This window comes from Nannobrachium achirus (assembly GCF_963921795.1).
Source record: "Nannobrachium achirus genome assembly, chromosome: 8".
Taxonomy (NCBI): domain Eukaryota; kingdom Metazoa; phylum Chordata; class Actinopteri; order Myctophiformes; family Myctophidae; genus Nannobrachium; species Nannobrachium achirus.
Window position 1 is genome coordinate 46,193,269 of NC_137817.1, and position 16,732 is coordinate 46,210,000.

Here is a 16,732-nt window from a genome sequence, read left to right on the forward strand (position 1 = left end):
GCCTAGTGTAGTGGTCAGGGCACATGCCTTACATGCAGAAGCTTGTTGGATCGAATCCCACCTGGGGCTTGTATAAGCATAAAACCATGACATAAACCCTGAAACCTGAAACAAGCATTATAATACAAACTGTCATGTCTACACCTATGTTGTGATTTCCAAGGATTGCAATGATACCATGTACCAGCTCAGTGGTCTAGTGGTTTGAGTGTCTGCCCTGAGACTGGGAGATCTGGGTTCAAACCCGGGTCGCGTCATACCGAAGATTCTAAAAAATGGGACCCAGTTCCTCCCTGCTTGAAACTCAACATCTAGGGTTGGATTGGGGGTAACTCCCTGCGACATACTAGCGTCATGTCCAGGGGGTGTACTTGTACAACAAGTTACCTTGCGCTACAGAAACAGGAGATAGGCTCCTGCCCTATGAGATTCATAGCCTGGCCGATTCATAATGGTCTTCATAGCTCAGCAAGGCTTACTATGTACATAATCAAACTGTGCATAGTATCACAGTTTTTTTTATGTCTGTTGCATATAGGCCTACAGTCTTTTGCATACATGTTGTGTAGAGGCCAATTTGTGCTTTTACCTATAACCACCGATTAGTGTAAAACTTTGTATGCATGAAACTTTTTCTTTTTTTTTCTTTTTTTTTTTAAATGACAGGTCCTTTATGTGTGACTACCGTAGTGTAGTGATCAGTGCCTGTGCCTGATATACAGATGGTTGTGAGTTCAAACCCCACGTCGGGTTGAGTTGATGTTAACATCCTGGATGCCCATGGCATGTGCGAATGTCAAACTCTTTAATGTTGACACGTCTGATCTAACTCCAGATCATGTTCATGTTTAAAATGAGCCCTTCTCTACCAGCCGTTTTTTTTTTTCTGTTCTGAGTAAAAGAAAATATGATCACTCGAAAATGTCAGAAATACATACAATAGATTACATTTACTCAGATTGATTTCACCCCAAGCCTCCAAAATATAAAAAAGAAATCAATAAAATCAAGGCACTCAGCCTACATAGAACTTTTTTTTAAACAAACATGGCTAACAGATTCTGTGGCTGCCTAGTGTAGTGGTCAGGGCATATGCCTTTCATGCAGAAGGTCGTTGGATCGTATCCCGCCTGGTAGTGATGCGCGGGTCAGGTTTTTTTCATAACCCGCACGACCCACAGCCCGCACGAAACGTAACCCGCCCGCGCCCGCCCCGCAGAACAATATACAAATCAACGAATCCGCCCGCCCCGCAACCCGCATTTAAAAAAAAAGATGGTATATCATCTCCAGAATAGCTCATCTGTATACGGCTCTTCTAAGTAGCCTACCCAACGTCGCTTTACAGAAAGGTTTACAGTAGCACAATATTGTCATGGGCTAAATAAACAAACGTGTTGTTCAAATTGGGGTTTAGCCTAAAAGACATTCATTCAAAGACGTTCATTCTCTCTGGGGCATCGTCGGGGAAGAATGGCGTTTCAGGTTTTATGTCAATCATATTTATACAGCGCAGACAGCAAAAGACGGACAATATTACATTCTGTTGGTTATTGATTCACCAGATTGGAGAGATGGGATCATGGGAGCGACTCGAGGTGGGCGCATGGTGATTTTCCGATGGCCTTAAAGTCCGAGTGACTTAAAGTCCGAAAGGCTGTTCAATTTAGTAGCCTATATGAGAGCGGAGACACACAGGAGGAGGAGAGAAAGAGGAGGAGAGGCGGCTGACTTTGGATGCGCAGCATGTGATGTTTAAGATGTTAAACTTGGTCTCACACATCACACATAGGCCTATGAGTGATTACTTTGTTTGATTTGAAAGCATGATGGATAATAAAGACCTGGATGTTACCTCTTATTGTGTGATCCAGGATGGATGCAGTCAATTTGAAGAAATAATAATCCAGCATGGACAATAAGAAAGCACTGGCCTACGTTTTCATTCACTTCTTGGCTGAAAATCTATTCTATATAGCCTATATGTCATTTTATAACCTAGTTTAAACTAAGGGAGGCGGGAGCTGCTCGACTCTTTTCAGACGAGCGCTGACACAATTGAGTGAGAGAGCTTAATTGAAATGACCTACATAATATATGCGCAGTGAACTGGAATTATATAATTAATTATTTGGGAGCAGGTGTGTAAAGATTCTAATCGATAAACATCTCAAATAGCTTTTATACTTTTTTTAATTCTCGAGGCGAGCGTGGTTGGTTCATTCAGTCAAAAAATCCGTCTCACTTGCGAAAGTTGTGTTTCAAATCGTATCCGTTGACTGGCTGGTTATACTAGTCTATAACTTACCCGACACAAAGTATTTAGCTATAAACGGACTTGTGTGGATGACAGAGACACATACGGTAAGTGAAATCCTGCTGAATTGTTTGTGCATTCTTCTGCTGTGCTCACGTTGTGTCAAATGTTGGCAAAATGCGGTTCGCGGGCCCAACAGGAGCGGAGGAGAAACCTCGCTCCTCTCTGGCGCATTTTAAAACATGCTCGCTCGCTCATGCTCGTATTCAAACATTATATTCTTATTCTTATAGGACTACTCTTATTAAGAATAAAAGGCAAATAAGAACAGGTGATTATTCTTATTTATTTTTTGCACATGAGAGTGGTGATAACCCGCCCGCCCGCCGCCCGCCAATATTGAGTCTCAAACCTTGACCCACCCACCCGCACACGGGCGGGTTGGCGGGCGGGTGGGGGCACCGGGTCGGCCCGCGCATCACTACCGCCTGGGGTTTATATAAGCGTAAAACCATGATATTTGGTACACTTCACAGTTTGGTTCCTTGAACAATGTCTGATATGGAGCCTTCCTAAAAATGTCCCCCAACCCCCCTTGATGTGTATTTTAATATCCGCCATTACTAAATAAAGTATTTTGCATCATAAATCCCGAAACAAGCATTATAATACAAACTGTCATGTCTACACCTATGTTGTGATTTCCAAGGATTGCAACGATATCATGTACCAGCCCAGTGGCCTAGTGGTTTGAGTGTCTGCCCTGAGACTGGGAGATCCAGGTTCAAACCCCGGGCGCGTCATACCAAAGATTCTAAAAAATGTTACCCATTGCCTCCCTGCTTGAAACTCAGAATCAGGGGTTGGAATGGGGGAAACTACCTGTGACATGCTAGCGTCATGTCCAGGGGGTGTACTTGTACATCAAGTTGCCTTACTATACAGAAACAGGAGATAGGCTCCTGCCCTATGAGATTCATAGCCGTGCCGATTCATATGATCTTCATAGCTCCGCAAGGCTTACTATGTACAGTACATAATCAAACTGTCCAGGTGCATAGTGTCACAGTTTTTTATGTCTGTTGCATATAGGCCTACAGTTTTTTCCATACATGTTGTGTAGAGGCCAATTTGTGCTTTTACCTATAACCACCGATTAGTTTAAAACTTTGTATGCACACTTCCCAGAGGCCATGGAAAAACCTGTGCCCTGCATTTTTCACATCTGCCATTTATAGCGCCACCAGAAGGCCGACTTACAGTATGTAAAACACATTCTTCAATATTACTCCTTCAGATTTTATCCGAAAATCACACAAATCAGTACACAGTATCTCTACAGTGATGTAATCATGACGGATTTGTCAGATATCATATTCTATCTAATTGGCTAACATTGAATTCCAAGGTTTGCAGGATTGCCCCTTTTTGAACAAAATGTCTCAAACGCAGCCTGCTATGTGTGTGAGATTTTGCACACACATTCCCACTAGGCCAAGGAACAGATGCCACCCTTCTCACATTGGCCTGTTATAGCGCCACCAGCGGGTCAATTTTTGCAAAACACATTTTTGGAACAAAATGCTTCAAATCCCGCATGCAGCGTCCGATTGCCGTGAAAGGCCCAAGAACACGTGGCACCCTTTTCACTTTGGCCTATTATAGAGTCACCGCTTGGCCAAAAAAAACCTACCTGACCTGCCGGAGTCCTGTTCGGAAGAACACTGCTTCTAGTTTTTCTTTGATATTCTTCTTTGCTTTCCCTTGATGCCTTTTTGCTTTCCTGCTTTTTATGCCTTGGACACTTTATCGCTGCTTGCAGCTATATTTATTTTTATTTTTTCTCACATTCCTAAGACAATAATTTGATTACATAAATGTACCCCCATTGATTCCGGATGGGGACCCAAATGCATTTGGGTCCCCATTTACTATAGCCAGTAAATTTACTGTAGTATTTTTTTTTGACAAATACAAAAATTATATTATTGAACTCAAGTCTCCATGGCATGAGTAATCAATAGAAAAAAAGTCATTTTGGGGGTGAACTACTCCTTTAAGTCTCTCTGAACAATTAACCCATAACCTGCTGACTCACTGTGTGTGTGTGTGTGTGTGTGTGTGTGTGTGTGTGTGCGTGCGTGCGTGCGTGCGTGCGTGCGTGCGTGCGTGCGCGCGTGCGTGCGTGCCTGTGCCTGTGTGTGTGTGTGTGTGTGTGTGTGTGTGTGTGTGTGTGTGTGTGTGTGTGTGTGTGTGCAGGAGGGAGTTGTGTGACAGTGGGGACAGCTTCGTCATGTGTCCCCTCTGTAACATCTGCTCCTACTGGAACCTGTCAAGCATCTGTCACACATACAAGGTACTGTACTTGTCTGTCTGTCTGCATACCGTCAATAAGGCATACCGACCGTCAATAAAAAGTAATACTGCATACCGTCATTAATAAGTAAATAAATACTTTTTTTCGAGCACTGTACGTGCCCTGTACATTGTCGTGCCAGAGGAACTTACATGTTGTGGGTTGTCTCTGTGGATATATCGGTCTGAAGTTTGTGAAGAAACATGTGTGCTCCGTATGGATATAATCCCACTCTCATTTGATAATGTTCAGTTGAATAACAACACTGCTACTGTAGTTAGCAAACAACTAGCACTTTGCTAAAGCCCCGCTGCATTCATAGAGTTATAAGGTTCCGATAACTTTCAGTTTATCCATGTTCAGACAGTGTACTCCTTCGATTGAATATGCCAACTATACTCCAGGATTATATCCTGAACATTAAACAAACTTATCATAGCCTCTGCGATAGGAAGGGTCTTTCACTTTCACAGTTCATACTTAGTTTTGTGTAGTGTGCCCGCTGCCTGCATTTAGTGGCGTAAAACTAACATAGCACTTATATATATAATATATATTTTTATATTTATATATGAATTATTGGTCCTAATTCATGTTTCTTTTATTGGACGATAATCCCGAATATCGTGGTAAAATATAATACCGGTATAAAAAGAAAGCAATAGCGTACAAAGCATACAATTTGCATACAATTTGACCCTCTGCTCCTGTGTGTACCGTAGGCAGGCCTGTTGTTTGATAACGGAGGGACAGTGTTCTTCTCTGTCTTCATGTCCCTGTGGGCTGTGAGCTTCCTGGAGTCTTGGAAGAGAAGAAGCTCCTTTCTGACGCACCGGTGGGACTGTTCTGCCTTCACCGACATAGAGGTCAGACATCTGGCATTCTACTTAATGTTTTAATGTTGAATTATTTTTTCTTTGGCTAAAGGCTAAAGAAAGATGGGAGAATTTGAAACGTTACATCATCATGTCCAAATACGTCACAGTGTGAGGTGAGCTTGTACATCAGCGATACCGCCTACCTACTGTTTCCCAAGCAGTGGGTCGGGACCCATTTATGGGTCATGGACAATTTTTTTATGCGTTTTTAATAAATAAATAAATAAAAAGTACACACCCTGTTTGATTAGTTAGGTTCAGGTGCAGACTGTAAGGAAATGTAAAGGTCAGAGGTTGAAGGTCAAAAGGTGAAGTTGTGTCTAGGGCTGTCACGATTATGACATTTACCTGACGATCAACTGTCACTCAAATAATTGCTATTAACGATTTAATTGTGTTGCTGACAATTACATTTCTGTTTGGCTTTAGTTTTAGGCGGCACATGGCAGATATGACACATAACCTAAATATACAAAGAAATTAGTCAATGACTGACATATTTGACAACCTTATACTTAAGAAAGAACATTGATATAGCCGATCTAAGTAGATCTACTATTTCCACTATTTCTTTAATGTTTGAAAATATAAGAACATTATGACGATTATGACAAAAATAATGACGTCAAATAATTGCAATTAGACGATTATGTAATAACTGTGACAGGCCTAGTTGTGTCCCCTGACAGGAGCGTCCCAGGCCAGAGTTCACAGCGATGGCTCCCATGACCATGAGGAACCCAGTGACCGGGGCCGAGGAGCCTTACTTTCCTGACAAACAGCGACTCAACAGAACCCTTACCGGCGTTATGGCTATCCTGGTTATGGTGAGAGAATGACCTTCCCAAAGCTTAAAGGAGAATTTCGGACCAGAACGGCTATCTAACCTTTCAAAGTATTTATTTGGTGCCAAAAAACATGGTCCAGTTGTCCCGTTTGGAAAAAAGAAACTAATACATATTCCATTTTTGTTCGAGCCGTCCTACCCAAACAGGGTTTAAAACGGTAAAGATTCTTTAAATCCTGTCCTACCAGGTTTTGCTGTACTTCTCGGTCCTATCCACTTGCATTGGAGAACAGAAGTAGCATGAGAGACGGGATTTTAACGGGAGTTCAAAGTTCTGCGTTTTAATAACAAAAATGGTGGTTGCCTGGAGATGTAAACTCTGGCCCTTAATCCTGAACCCTAAACCTGAATCTTAACAACAACCTCAACCCTGACCCCAAACCCCAACCATGCCCTCTGTTTGTATTGTTATCAATTGTGAAGCACAAATGGGATGCTTATCTTTGTTTATTTATCCATAGAGTACAGTGTGTACCAGTGCACCCTCAGTCTTACATGGTTGGTAACTGTCTGGGAGCAATAGACTCTTAGAGCAAAGAATCATAGTGTAACAGGGGTCTCCCCATCGTTCCAGCTATTTTACTAAGACGATAGAATGGATAGAATGAGTTTTGACCTTCATACCACTTGTTAACCAGTAGGTGTCCTACCAGACCGCATGATCTAAATGTCTCAATAGAAGAGCAGGGAGACCAAGTGCAACATCCACAGTGTTATACCATACTCTACCTGTCATACAGAATGATTAAAAATAACATATCATTCACCCCAATAAAGTTACACAATACAGTGTAGCTTTAAAGGGGAACTAATGTGTAAGCAAACACATTCTCCCCTCTATGAAAGGCATCAAACAGGTTGTTGTTTTTGATGCTTTCATTGATAAGATAAATCACTAACAAGCATTTGACACTTTTATGGGCCAAACAATTACCGCAGTGCACAACCCCTTTGAAGTTCAACGGGAGCAATTAAGAGCTCTGGCCAGCTCCCCCTGACAAAAAACGTCCCTCCAAGGGATGAATGTCAACATAAACAGTAGGAATGTCAACAAAACAGTGGAACAGAACCAAAATACAGCCAGAGGGATGTGTCTTTCTGCAAGGAAACACCCCAGCACAATAATGTAGTGGCTGATCACTGCTAAAATATGTATTTACATAATATATACAAATAGGCTTAAAGTTACCTAGTTTCCCTCTAACTGGTGGTGTTTTATTCGCAGGTTGCCGTAGTGATGGTGTTTCTGGTGGGGATCATCTTCTATCGCTCCATTCTGTCCATCATCATTTACAAAACACAACACAAGTTCTTCCGGGTGTCTGTGAGTACAAACACTGCACACCATACAGCAGTGGTCCTCACATTATTTTGGGGGGGGGTCCCCAGAGGTTTAGCTTAATGTTAACATTGTTTTCTCACACAACAGTAAACAGACAAACATACATGCAGTAGCCTTAAAGTGTTACTGCTAATACATGGTACATTTCTAAAGTGACAAATGAAGGACTTTTAATACCTGTTTAGTACCTCTGGTCAAACATTGACCAAATTGTAAAATTATATGGGTTTGCAAGGCGTTGTGAGCATGTAGATCTGGTATTTTCACAGTGGAACAGATTGGGTCAAACTAAATGTAAAGCCAACTTCTACAATTCCAAGTGCTTGTCAGGGTGGGGGGTCCCCAGTTGAAATATGATTATTTTGTAGGTCACGCCCTGAAAAGGCTGAGAACCACTTGCATACAGTACACACAATGCAAAGGATACCCACACACACACACACACACACACATACACATATACACACACACGCACGCACGCACGCACGCACGCACACACACACACACACACACACATACACACAGCAAATATGAAACACAACAAAGCATTTGGTTAGATTTTTAGGTTTAAACCCTGCAAATGCAAATGTTTTTTTTCCCTGTAGCCTACTGCACTTTGAGGTTTGTTTCAAATGTAAAGTGCAATACAAATACAATGTATTCTTCTTATTACCAGTAAGACTCCCTAATCGGGAGATAAGCGACCGTTATCTCCACAAATATCACAACCTCCACCTCTCACGTCATACGGGCAGCCATAGTTACACCTGGAATGTTGAATCTCCATATATGGAGATAACTTACGCATCACACAAAGTCTGACCTCACCAGCCCATACTTGGGCATGGACGACTTATATCTCCATATACGGAGATGGCCATATATGGAGATAAACTAAGAGATCAACTAAGCTTATAGCTTATCATCACATCCAACCATCTTAAGATACTCAGCTAGTGGGGAATTGTGGGGTATTGTATCTCCATATATGGCCATCTCCGTATATGGAGATATAAGTCGTCCATGCCCAAGTATGGGCTGGTGAGGTCAGACTTTGTGTGATGCGTAGGTTATCTCCATATATGGAGATTCAACATTCCAGGTGTAACTATGGCTGCCCGTATGACGTGAGAGGTGGAGGTTGTGGATTGGCAGGCAAGGAGTGTGTGTGCAAAGTTTGGCATGTCTTGGGGCAACGGTGGCGGAGATATGAGTTGGGGAAAAGTGTGACATGACGGACAGACTGACAGACAGCCGGTGGAGGTTTTGGTAGTAAATGCGACCTATACGGTCGCAATTACATAGTACATAGAATACAATACTACTAGTAAGACGCCTCAGGGTGACATGCGAGGTTGTGACAATTCTTGGCTATCTGGCCAGAGATGTATATCGGACCAGTTACCCAATCTCAACAGTGCCTGTTGAGATTGGCAGAACATGCCCATATATGGGCATTACCAAATATGGCCATTCCCAGATATGCCCTTAATATTGATGCCACCGGGACAGGGATCTCTATATATGGGCATAGAATGGACAAGGACGTAATTAATTTGCAAGTGTGTTCTGGGAATGCCCATATTTGGGCATTCCCAGATATGCCCTTAATATTGATGACAATGGGACAGGGATCTCCATATATGGGCATAAAGCGGACAAGGATGTAATTAATTTGCAAGTGTGTTCTGGGAATGCCTATATATGGGGCTGTTAAGTCTGACATCATTTTATAGGCAGAGGAGAACTTTTGCCCCCCAAAAAAAGCTAATCTTTTTACTATTTTTACTATTTACTATTTTTTCTTCTCTTTGTTGTTGAAAGGAAAGTGGTAGAATTATACTTTAGTCGTTATTTTTGTCTCAGATCTGTTGAAATAGCGAGGGACAGATATTGACAATAAATCTGCTTGGAGGTCTGACTACAAAATTATGTCACGGCTTAAAAGCCCCATGGGCATGTTCTGACATCACATTGTCGACTATATGGGCATAAAATATATGGGCATAAAAGGGACATGAAGCCAGAGTGTGATGTCAGAGCAGCAAACCCATTCTGTTAAGAGTGGTTCCCCTACATCACAGTGACATCAGAGCATGATGTCAGAGTGATGTCACAGTGACAAGGGAACCAATAGACTGTAAAAATGTGTACTGACTGACTGAAGGAAGGACTGACACAGACAGACAGACAGACAGACGGAGACAAGCTGCGACATTTCTCATGGTATACTGCGGTCGCAATAAATATAGACCGTTGTAGTAAATATTCAAATATCAACAAGGATGATGAGTTTTCCCTCACATGCTATCGTCTGGAAACCTCATATATCCAAAACTGTTACTTTTAAAAATAGCAAAAATAACAGATCAGCATTAATTTACAAAAAAAGTTTGAATATGGAGATGTTTCTGCACGACGGCAATACTGTTTGTTTCATAGTATGAGAACCGTCACATCTTGTCAGGAATCTCAGTATGAATCTCAACGCCTCAATAGCAATAATGAATGGCTAACCTACTGTACCCTAACCCTAACCCCAACCCTAGTACAGTAGCTACTAAGGAAACATAATGTCATGGGTGTATACAATATACCAAACTTTATGTACAAGTCATGTACAGCTGAGGATGCTTTTTACATTCTCTTTGCTCTTTTGCCCTTTGCACTCTCTTTCTTTCCTAAGCCATATTACGTATTACTTATTATTATTTTATCTTAAGATGTGTTGTGTTTTTGTTGTTTTGCTGTTTTTATATATACCACTTCATTGTCTGAAAGGAAGCCGAACAAAAACAAGTATTACTCTTATGTACCTGTACAAAAGACGTAACAATAAAGTACAACCTTGAACCTTAACCAGGGTTTGATCTTTTATTGTTGACTGTTAGGCTCTCACATCACTGTGATGTCAGGGGAACCACACTAATAGAGTCCCTTTTATGCCCATATATGGAGATCCCTGATGTCATCAATATTAATATGTAAATCGAAAATCGACTTTTCTGAGTAATAAATCAGGATTTAATTTTTAGGCCAAATCGAACAGCCCTAGCCCAAATATGGATGACTGGTGTCATAGTACTGACAAAACAAATCTTATTATTAGCAAATTTCAGATACTATTTTTTGCTGAAACCTCATTTGCTATTCCATATAATGGTCATCAAGGAATGACATCACAACGTCGTCACCGCGTCCAATATGATTGTCCTTTTAAATGTTTTTATTGTACAACACAATGCCATTCAGCAAACTTTAGCAACAAATTGCCCTTCGCGGTGATGCTGGTGCACGAAATGATTCACTGGACGCTACATTTGAAGGGTGGACCTAAAGAGTGCGGCACCGCTGCTGTGGTAGTCGGACACAAACTGTACTCATTTGGAGGATACAACAGTATCAAAAATGGACAACTGCCAAAATATTAATTAGTGAAGTTGATAATGCAATGCAGTGGCTTGTTTTATGTCATATTTTCATTGTAACCTGAGAGTACAACACAATGACAAAGCTGAAATTTCAATGGCGAAGCAACAAGGACCCATGCCGTCTGAGAAATAACCTATTGTAAAGTATAGCAGTAGCTCATACAGAGATAAGGAGTAAACTGAAGCAGTGGAAAGGTTCAGTTGAACAGAGCAACAGAGACCACTGCTGCTACCAGGAGCAAGAGGCTAATAGCAGTGCTTGTGTGGCCTTGTGAACCAGTGCCGCTGGAAGTGCCTGTGCCGTTGGCAGTGCTTGTGTTGCTGTTGCACAAGTCGCCCTCACAGCAGCTCACTTCACCTGACATGCCTGGAATCGTGCCAATAATATCCGATGACACACACAGGCTCTTTGAGACGCAGCCCTTCACCACTGTGAACAGAAATAAAACCATATTATTGTCTGTACTTAATGCTCCTTGTCTAGAGAAATTATTGAACGTTCTTCAGAGCTGATTAATGTGAAATATTTGGGTAAACAGGAGAGGCTGTGGTCTGAAGCTATAGACGTACCGGTATCACCTCTTGTTGAGATGCAACGATCCTCATCCCCAGAACAGGATAGTTCCTTGGAGCAATCCTGGCCTTGGCAAGTGTAGCACTTCTTACCATTTGGAGAAGAAGAGCTGGCCGGAGCTGTACATTTAACATTTTGAAATTGTTATATTGATGATTTCTTCAACCCTGAACCTCATGTACAACCCCAAAATAACATTCACACATTTCCATAGCATGTTAAATATCGTATCTCATGATACAAGCACTGACAGTTGAAGTATTCAAATTTGCATCTTGTTTAAATTGTTTGTCTCCTGTTTGTCACACACACACACACACACACACACACACACACACACACACACACACACACACACACACACACACACACACACACACACAGTTGTATATTTTTCTTTTTCCTCTGCTATTTTGGATTTTTTTACAATCTGGAAATAAAATAAATAACAGTAGGCCTAATATTCTCTTCTGGGGGTCCCTGGCAGAAAATCTTTTCAGACGGGCGTCGGGGCATGTGCTATCAAATAATCAGTTTTGGGGGTCTTCTCAATGTTTGCAGCTTGGCTAACGAGATCTTAACTTAGTGGTAACGCACACGCGCCATCAGATATCGGGGTCCCGGTTCGCATCCTGGCCGAGGCTACATTGGTGGCAGCGGTACAAATAGGTACTGCCGGGTAATCCGTCAGTTCCTCGTCGTTGTAGACCTTAAAGGGGAAGACCACCCATTTTCAATATTGAACTATTTCATTAATATAACTTAGAGGAATTGTGTGGAAATAGAAAAAAAGTCCCCCCCTTCTGTGTTGCCTAGAACAGGAAGATTGATTTGGGGGTTTGTATTGTAAAGTACAATGGTGTGATGTCATCAAGTTGTACTTTACAATACAAACCCCAAAATCAATCCTCCAGTTCTAGGCAACACAGAAGGGGGGGAACTTTTTTCTATTTCCACACAACTCCTCTAAGGTATATTAATGACATAGTTCAATATTGATAATGGGTGGTCTTCCCCTTTAAGCCTGGTAGTCGACGACAGTCCCCCAACGCTGGTCGCGCTCGGACCCCCGGTTTCAGTCGAGCTTAGCCCCTGGCCGGCGCGTGCTGTCGCGCTTCCAGTTAGAGGGGACGACTGTAGGCTATACGGTGTGTGTGTTGCAGCTTGGCTAACGAGCCTGGCTCTTTAGTTGAGTGGTAACGCACACGCCATCGGATATCGGGGTCCCGGGTTCGCCTCCCAGGCCAAGGCTACACTATAGATACTTACGTGTGGGATATTGGGCATTGCAGAGGTCAGTGGAGCAGCACTTGCTACTCATAAGTATCCTGACGCTTCCCAAGTTCATTGAGCCACTAAGACCACACCCAGCAGATGCCATGCAATACTTCATGTTAACATCTGTGTTCATCCCACCTAAAAAACAAACAAGATATTATCCGCTGCCAACTAACATATTAATCACACTAGAAAGTTCTGCTAATGCCTCACAAAAATTAAATGCAGAGTTTATACTGTACCTCAAGTACATTTACCCAACTACTGTACAATTTTGAGGATATTTGTGCTTTCCAATTTCCAGTAGTTTTACTTCTACTCCACTAAATCTCAGAGGCAAATATCGTACTTTTACTACAGTTATTTGAAAACCTTTGTTACTAGTTACATTGTAGATTTTGATTATTACAATAAAACACATTCACCTCACTTCAACCCGAAATAAACTTGGCTGTTTGAAAATAGACGATCTACAGATCAATCTAAATATTAATGTTCATTTTCTTATATATATATATATATATATATATATATATATATATATATATATATATACACATATTAGGGGTGCAACGATACACAAAATTCACGGTTCCATACGGTTCGATATTTTTTCGATACAAAAAATAAACAGAAACGTCCTTGATTTATAAATGTATTTTTATAACTACGTTTTTTTTTTTTTTTTTACTTTGAACAATACGGTACCCAACCTCTAGGGTAGTGGTTCTCTAAGTGGGCTCTGCGGACCCCTAGGGATCCTTGAGGGGGTTCCAGGGGAATGTGAATGTGGAGTGGTATTGTATTGTATTGTTCGGTACAGGGTCATGCAGTTCGGTACACCCTCGTATTGAACGGTTCGATATCGATACATGTATTGTTGCACCCCTAATATACACATATATATATATATATATATATATATATATATATATATATATATATATATATATATGCATGCAGTGAAATATTCAAAACCTTTTTTTGTTTTAATTTAGATTTTTATGGCATACAGCTCATGAAAATCAAAAATCCATAACTCAAAATATTTGAATATTACACAGGACCACTCAAAAGAAGGATGTATAATACAGAAATGTCAAACTTCTGAAAGGTTATGTTAATTTATGCACTCAGCACCAGATTCTCTGTGGGGTTCAGGTCAGGCCAGTTACTGTAACCTGAACCCCACAGAGATCTGTCTTGTGTTGTCAAGAGGAAGATGAGAGACACCAGACTCAACCACACAGATGAGCTTAAGGTCTCTATCAAAGCAAACCTGGGCTTCCACAACACCTCAGCAGTACCACAGGCTGACCATCCTCCTGCCACACCCATTGATGAAGACATTTGTTCAGAAGTATTCCAGTGCATGCATACATTAACATAACCTGTATTTTTGTTTTTTATGAGCTGTATGCCATAATAATCTAAATTAAAACAAAAAAAGTTTTTGAATATTTCACTGCATACACAATGAATCTAGAATATATGAAAGTTTAAAATTATATTACAGAAGAAAATTAACTATTACATAATATTCATTTTTCCTAGACTGATACAAGCCCACAATGCTAGATAATAGGGGTGTAACGATACATTTTAACAACAATACGATACACATCATGATACATGGTTAACCATACGATACATGGACGATATTGGTTCATTCATGGCGATACGATACGATTCGATTCAATGATTTAAAATCGATATAGTAACTATTTAGCAAAGAAATTAAATCTCTGTAAAATGTGTAAAAATCCATTATTATGGAAGTAAACGCTGTGATTATCTAGCATGGACACATGGACATTATATTTCAACATATGGACAAACCCACCTTGACATGAATAAAGAGATTACACACATTTATCGATAGACCAAGAGTAGCTACTGTATATGGAATGGAAAAGTAATTAGACCCCTCTTTTTCATTTTCCCTCTTATTAAAATTGCCAAATACAAGGCACAAATACTTACCCACTGAGCAATAGTCGGATATTACACGACTAGTTATTTTTTAGACATCATTTCAACCAGCTAGAATCCGGTTATATTCACACCGAAAATATACTTTGCAATTTATTCCATAATTCGATAACTATTTATTAAAAAAACAACAGTAAGGTGCTTAACTGATCTCCTAATATTGGACTAACATAATTATAATATCCGTTGATCATTATTAAGTATAGTTTAGATCTAGCCGAGATTTAGCCGACTAATTATAGTCGGCGTATCTACGTTTATATTTACACCGAATTTAGACAATTGAAGTTAATCCCTGTTTTAATAAATATTTATTTAAAAAACAACTCCACGTTGCAGAACTGATAGCCAAATATTGGTGTAAAATGATTTTAATGGCCACTATAAGGTATACCGGTACGTCTGGGTGTAGTCGTTTTATATACAGCATTTCAACGACTATCTTTAGACCATGTATTAAATATTAAGTCATCTTACAAAAAGAAACCAAAATATACGATCAAATAGCCACCTCTGTCAGTGCAATGCCGAAACTGATGGGAGGCAGCAATATACGATACGTTCTCTCTTTGGGCGGAGAATTACATAATTCATTCTGAGAACAACACCCACACGCACACTAGTTCTCTCCCCAAACCCCATCATTCAATATATATTGATTAGATAAATATCATTTTAATATAGCTATTCATCAATACAACTACTTTGCATTTATCAGAAAACTCAAAAACGTTACCCAAAACCAACAGTGGGAGGCGATGTTATTTACTAATAGGTGCCAAACGCCCTCCTATTTGTAACAGGCCTGGTGGCTCAGGGGTAAAGTCCTTGTCTTGTTAACAGAAGTTCACCAGTTAAAATCCACCCATGTCCTTCTTCTCACTACTTTCGACGGCCGTTAACGGCTAAATATAGCCGACTTTTAGCGGTCTAATAGTCGTCTAGTGTAAATATAGCCGACTAAAAAAAAAATCAAATCTAGACCTTTACAACACTGATTTTCAACGCGTGGTGTAGAAGATAAAAACACCACTAATAGGCAACTAATAAACCTAAAAATGCTCAGTGGGTAGTTTCCATACAATCGATTATCTGCATTGCAAAACGATTCGATACCGATTACCGCATTTTAAAACAATTAGATACTATACAGAGCCAAAACAGTACGATATTTTGCTTTTGCAAACGATATACCGGTAGTAGATCATTGCAAATTAAAATAGATTTTTCGATTCAGTTCACTATATCCTTACACCCCTACTAGATATGAAAATTTCAAAAGACTTTTACACAAATTATAAATAGTACTTTTGGTACTATAAGTAGGCTATATTCTGGAGCCAATACCTTTGTACTTTTACTCAAGCACATTTTGATTACCAGACTTGTAACAGAAGTATATCTGTATTGTGGTATAGATAGATATATAGATACCTTTATTATCCCGAGGGGGGAAATCAGTCGCCCGGAGGCAGCACAGCAATTTAAGGTTATTTGTTACCTCTTATTACATACCCATAGATGTCCTGACTACCATTGCAGCACATTGCTGGGAAGCAGGACAGTCTTGCTGGGTTTCAGTGCAGGTCCCTGTCCCGCCCGGGGTGCACATGTAACATTTCAAGGCAGAGGCTATATAGACAACAGGTGTTAAACTTAGCACACCATTCATGTGTATTGGAAGCATGACTTTCTGAACAAACAAACAATAATCACATTTCTCAAAAGACACAACTATGTTTGTTGTGAATGCATGTTTGCAAAGATAGCTAACAGA

The 16,732-nt window shown here is 40.4% G+C and overlaps 1 protein-coding gene across 1 annotated transcript in view; it reads left to right on the forward strand.

Moving 5' to 3' along the window:
• Positions 1–16,732, forward strand: part of ano7 (anoctamin 7) — a gene marked incomplete at both ends in the record, with an annotated part of 40,663 nt that overhangs the window by 13,135 nt on the left and 10,796 nt on the right. Inside the window, 4 exons of the mRNA XM_080731926.1 lie at positions 4,517–4,613; positions 5,336–5,479; positions 6,181–6,318; positions 7,564–7,662. Of these exons, the coding sequence (XP_080588052.1) occupies positions 4,517–4,613; positions 5,336–5,479; positions 6,181–6,318; positions 7,564–7,662 (478 nt within the window). The remainder of the gene's footprint in view (positions 1–4,516; positions 4,614–5,335; positions 5,480–6,180; positions 6,319–7,563; positions 7,663–16,732) is intronic.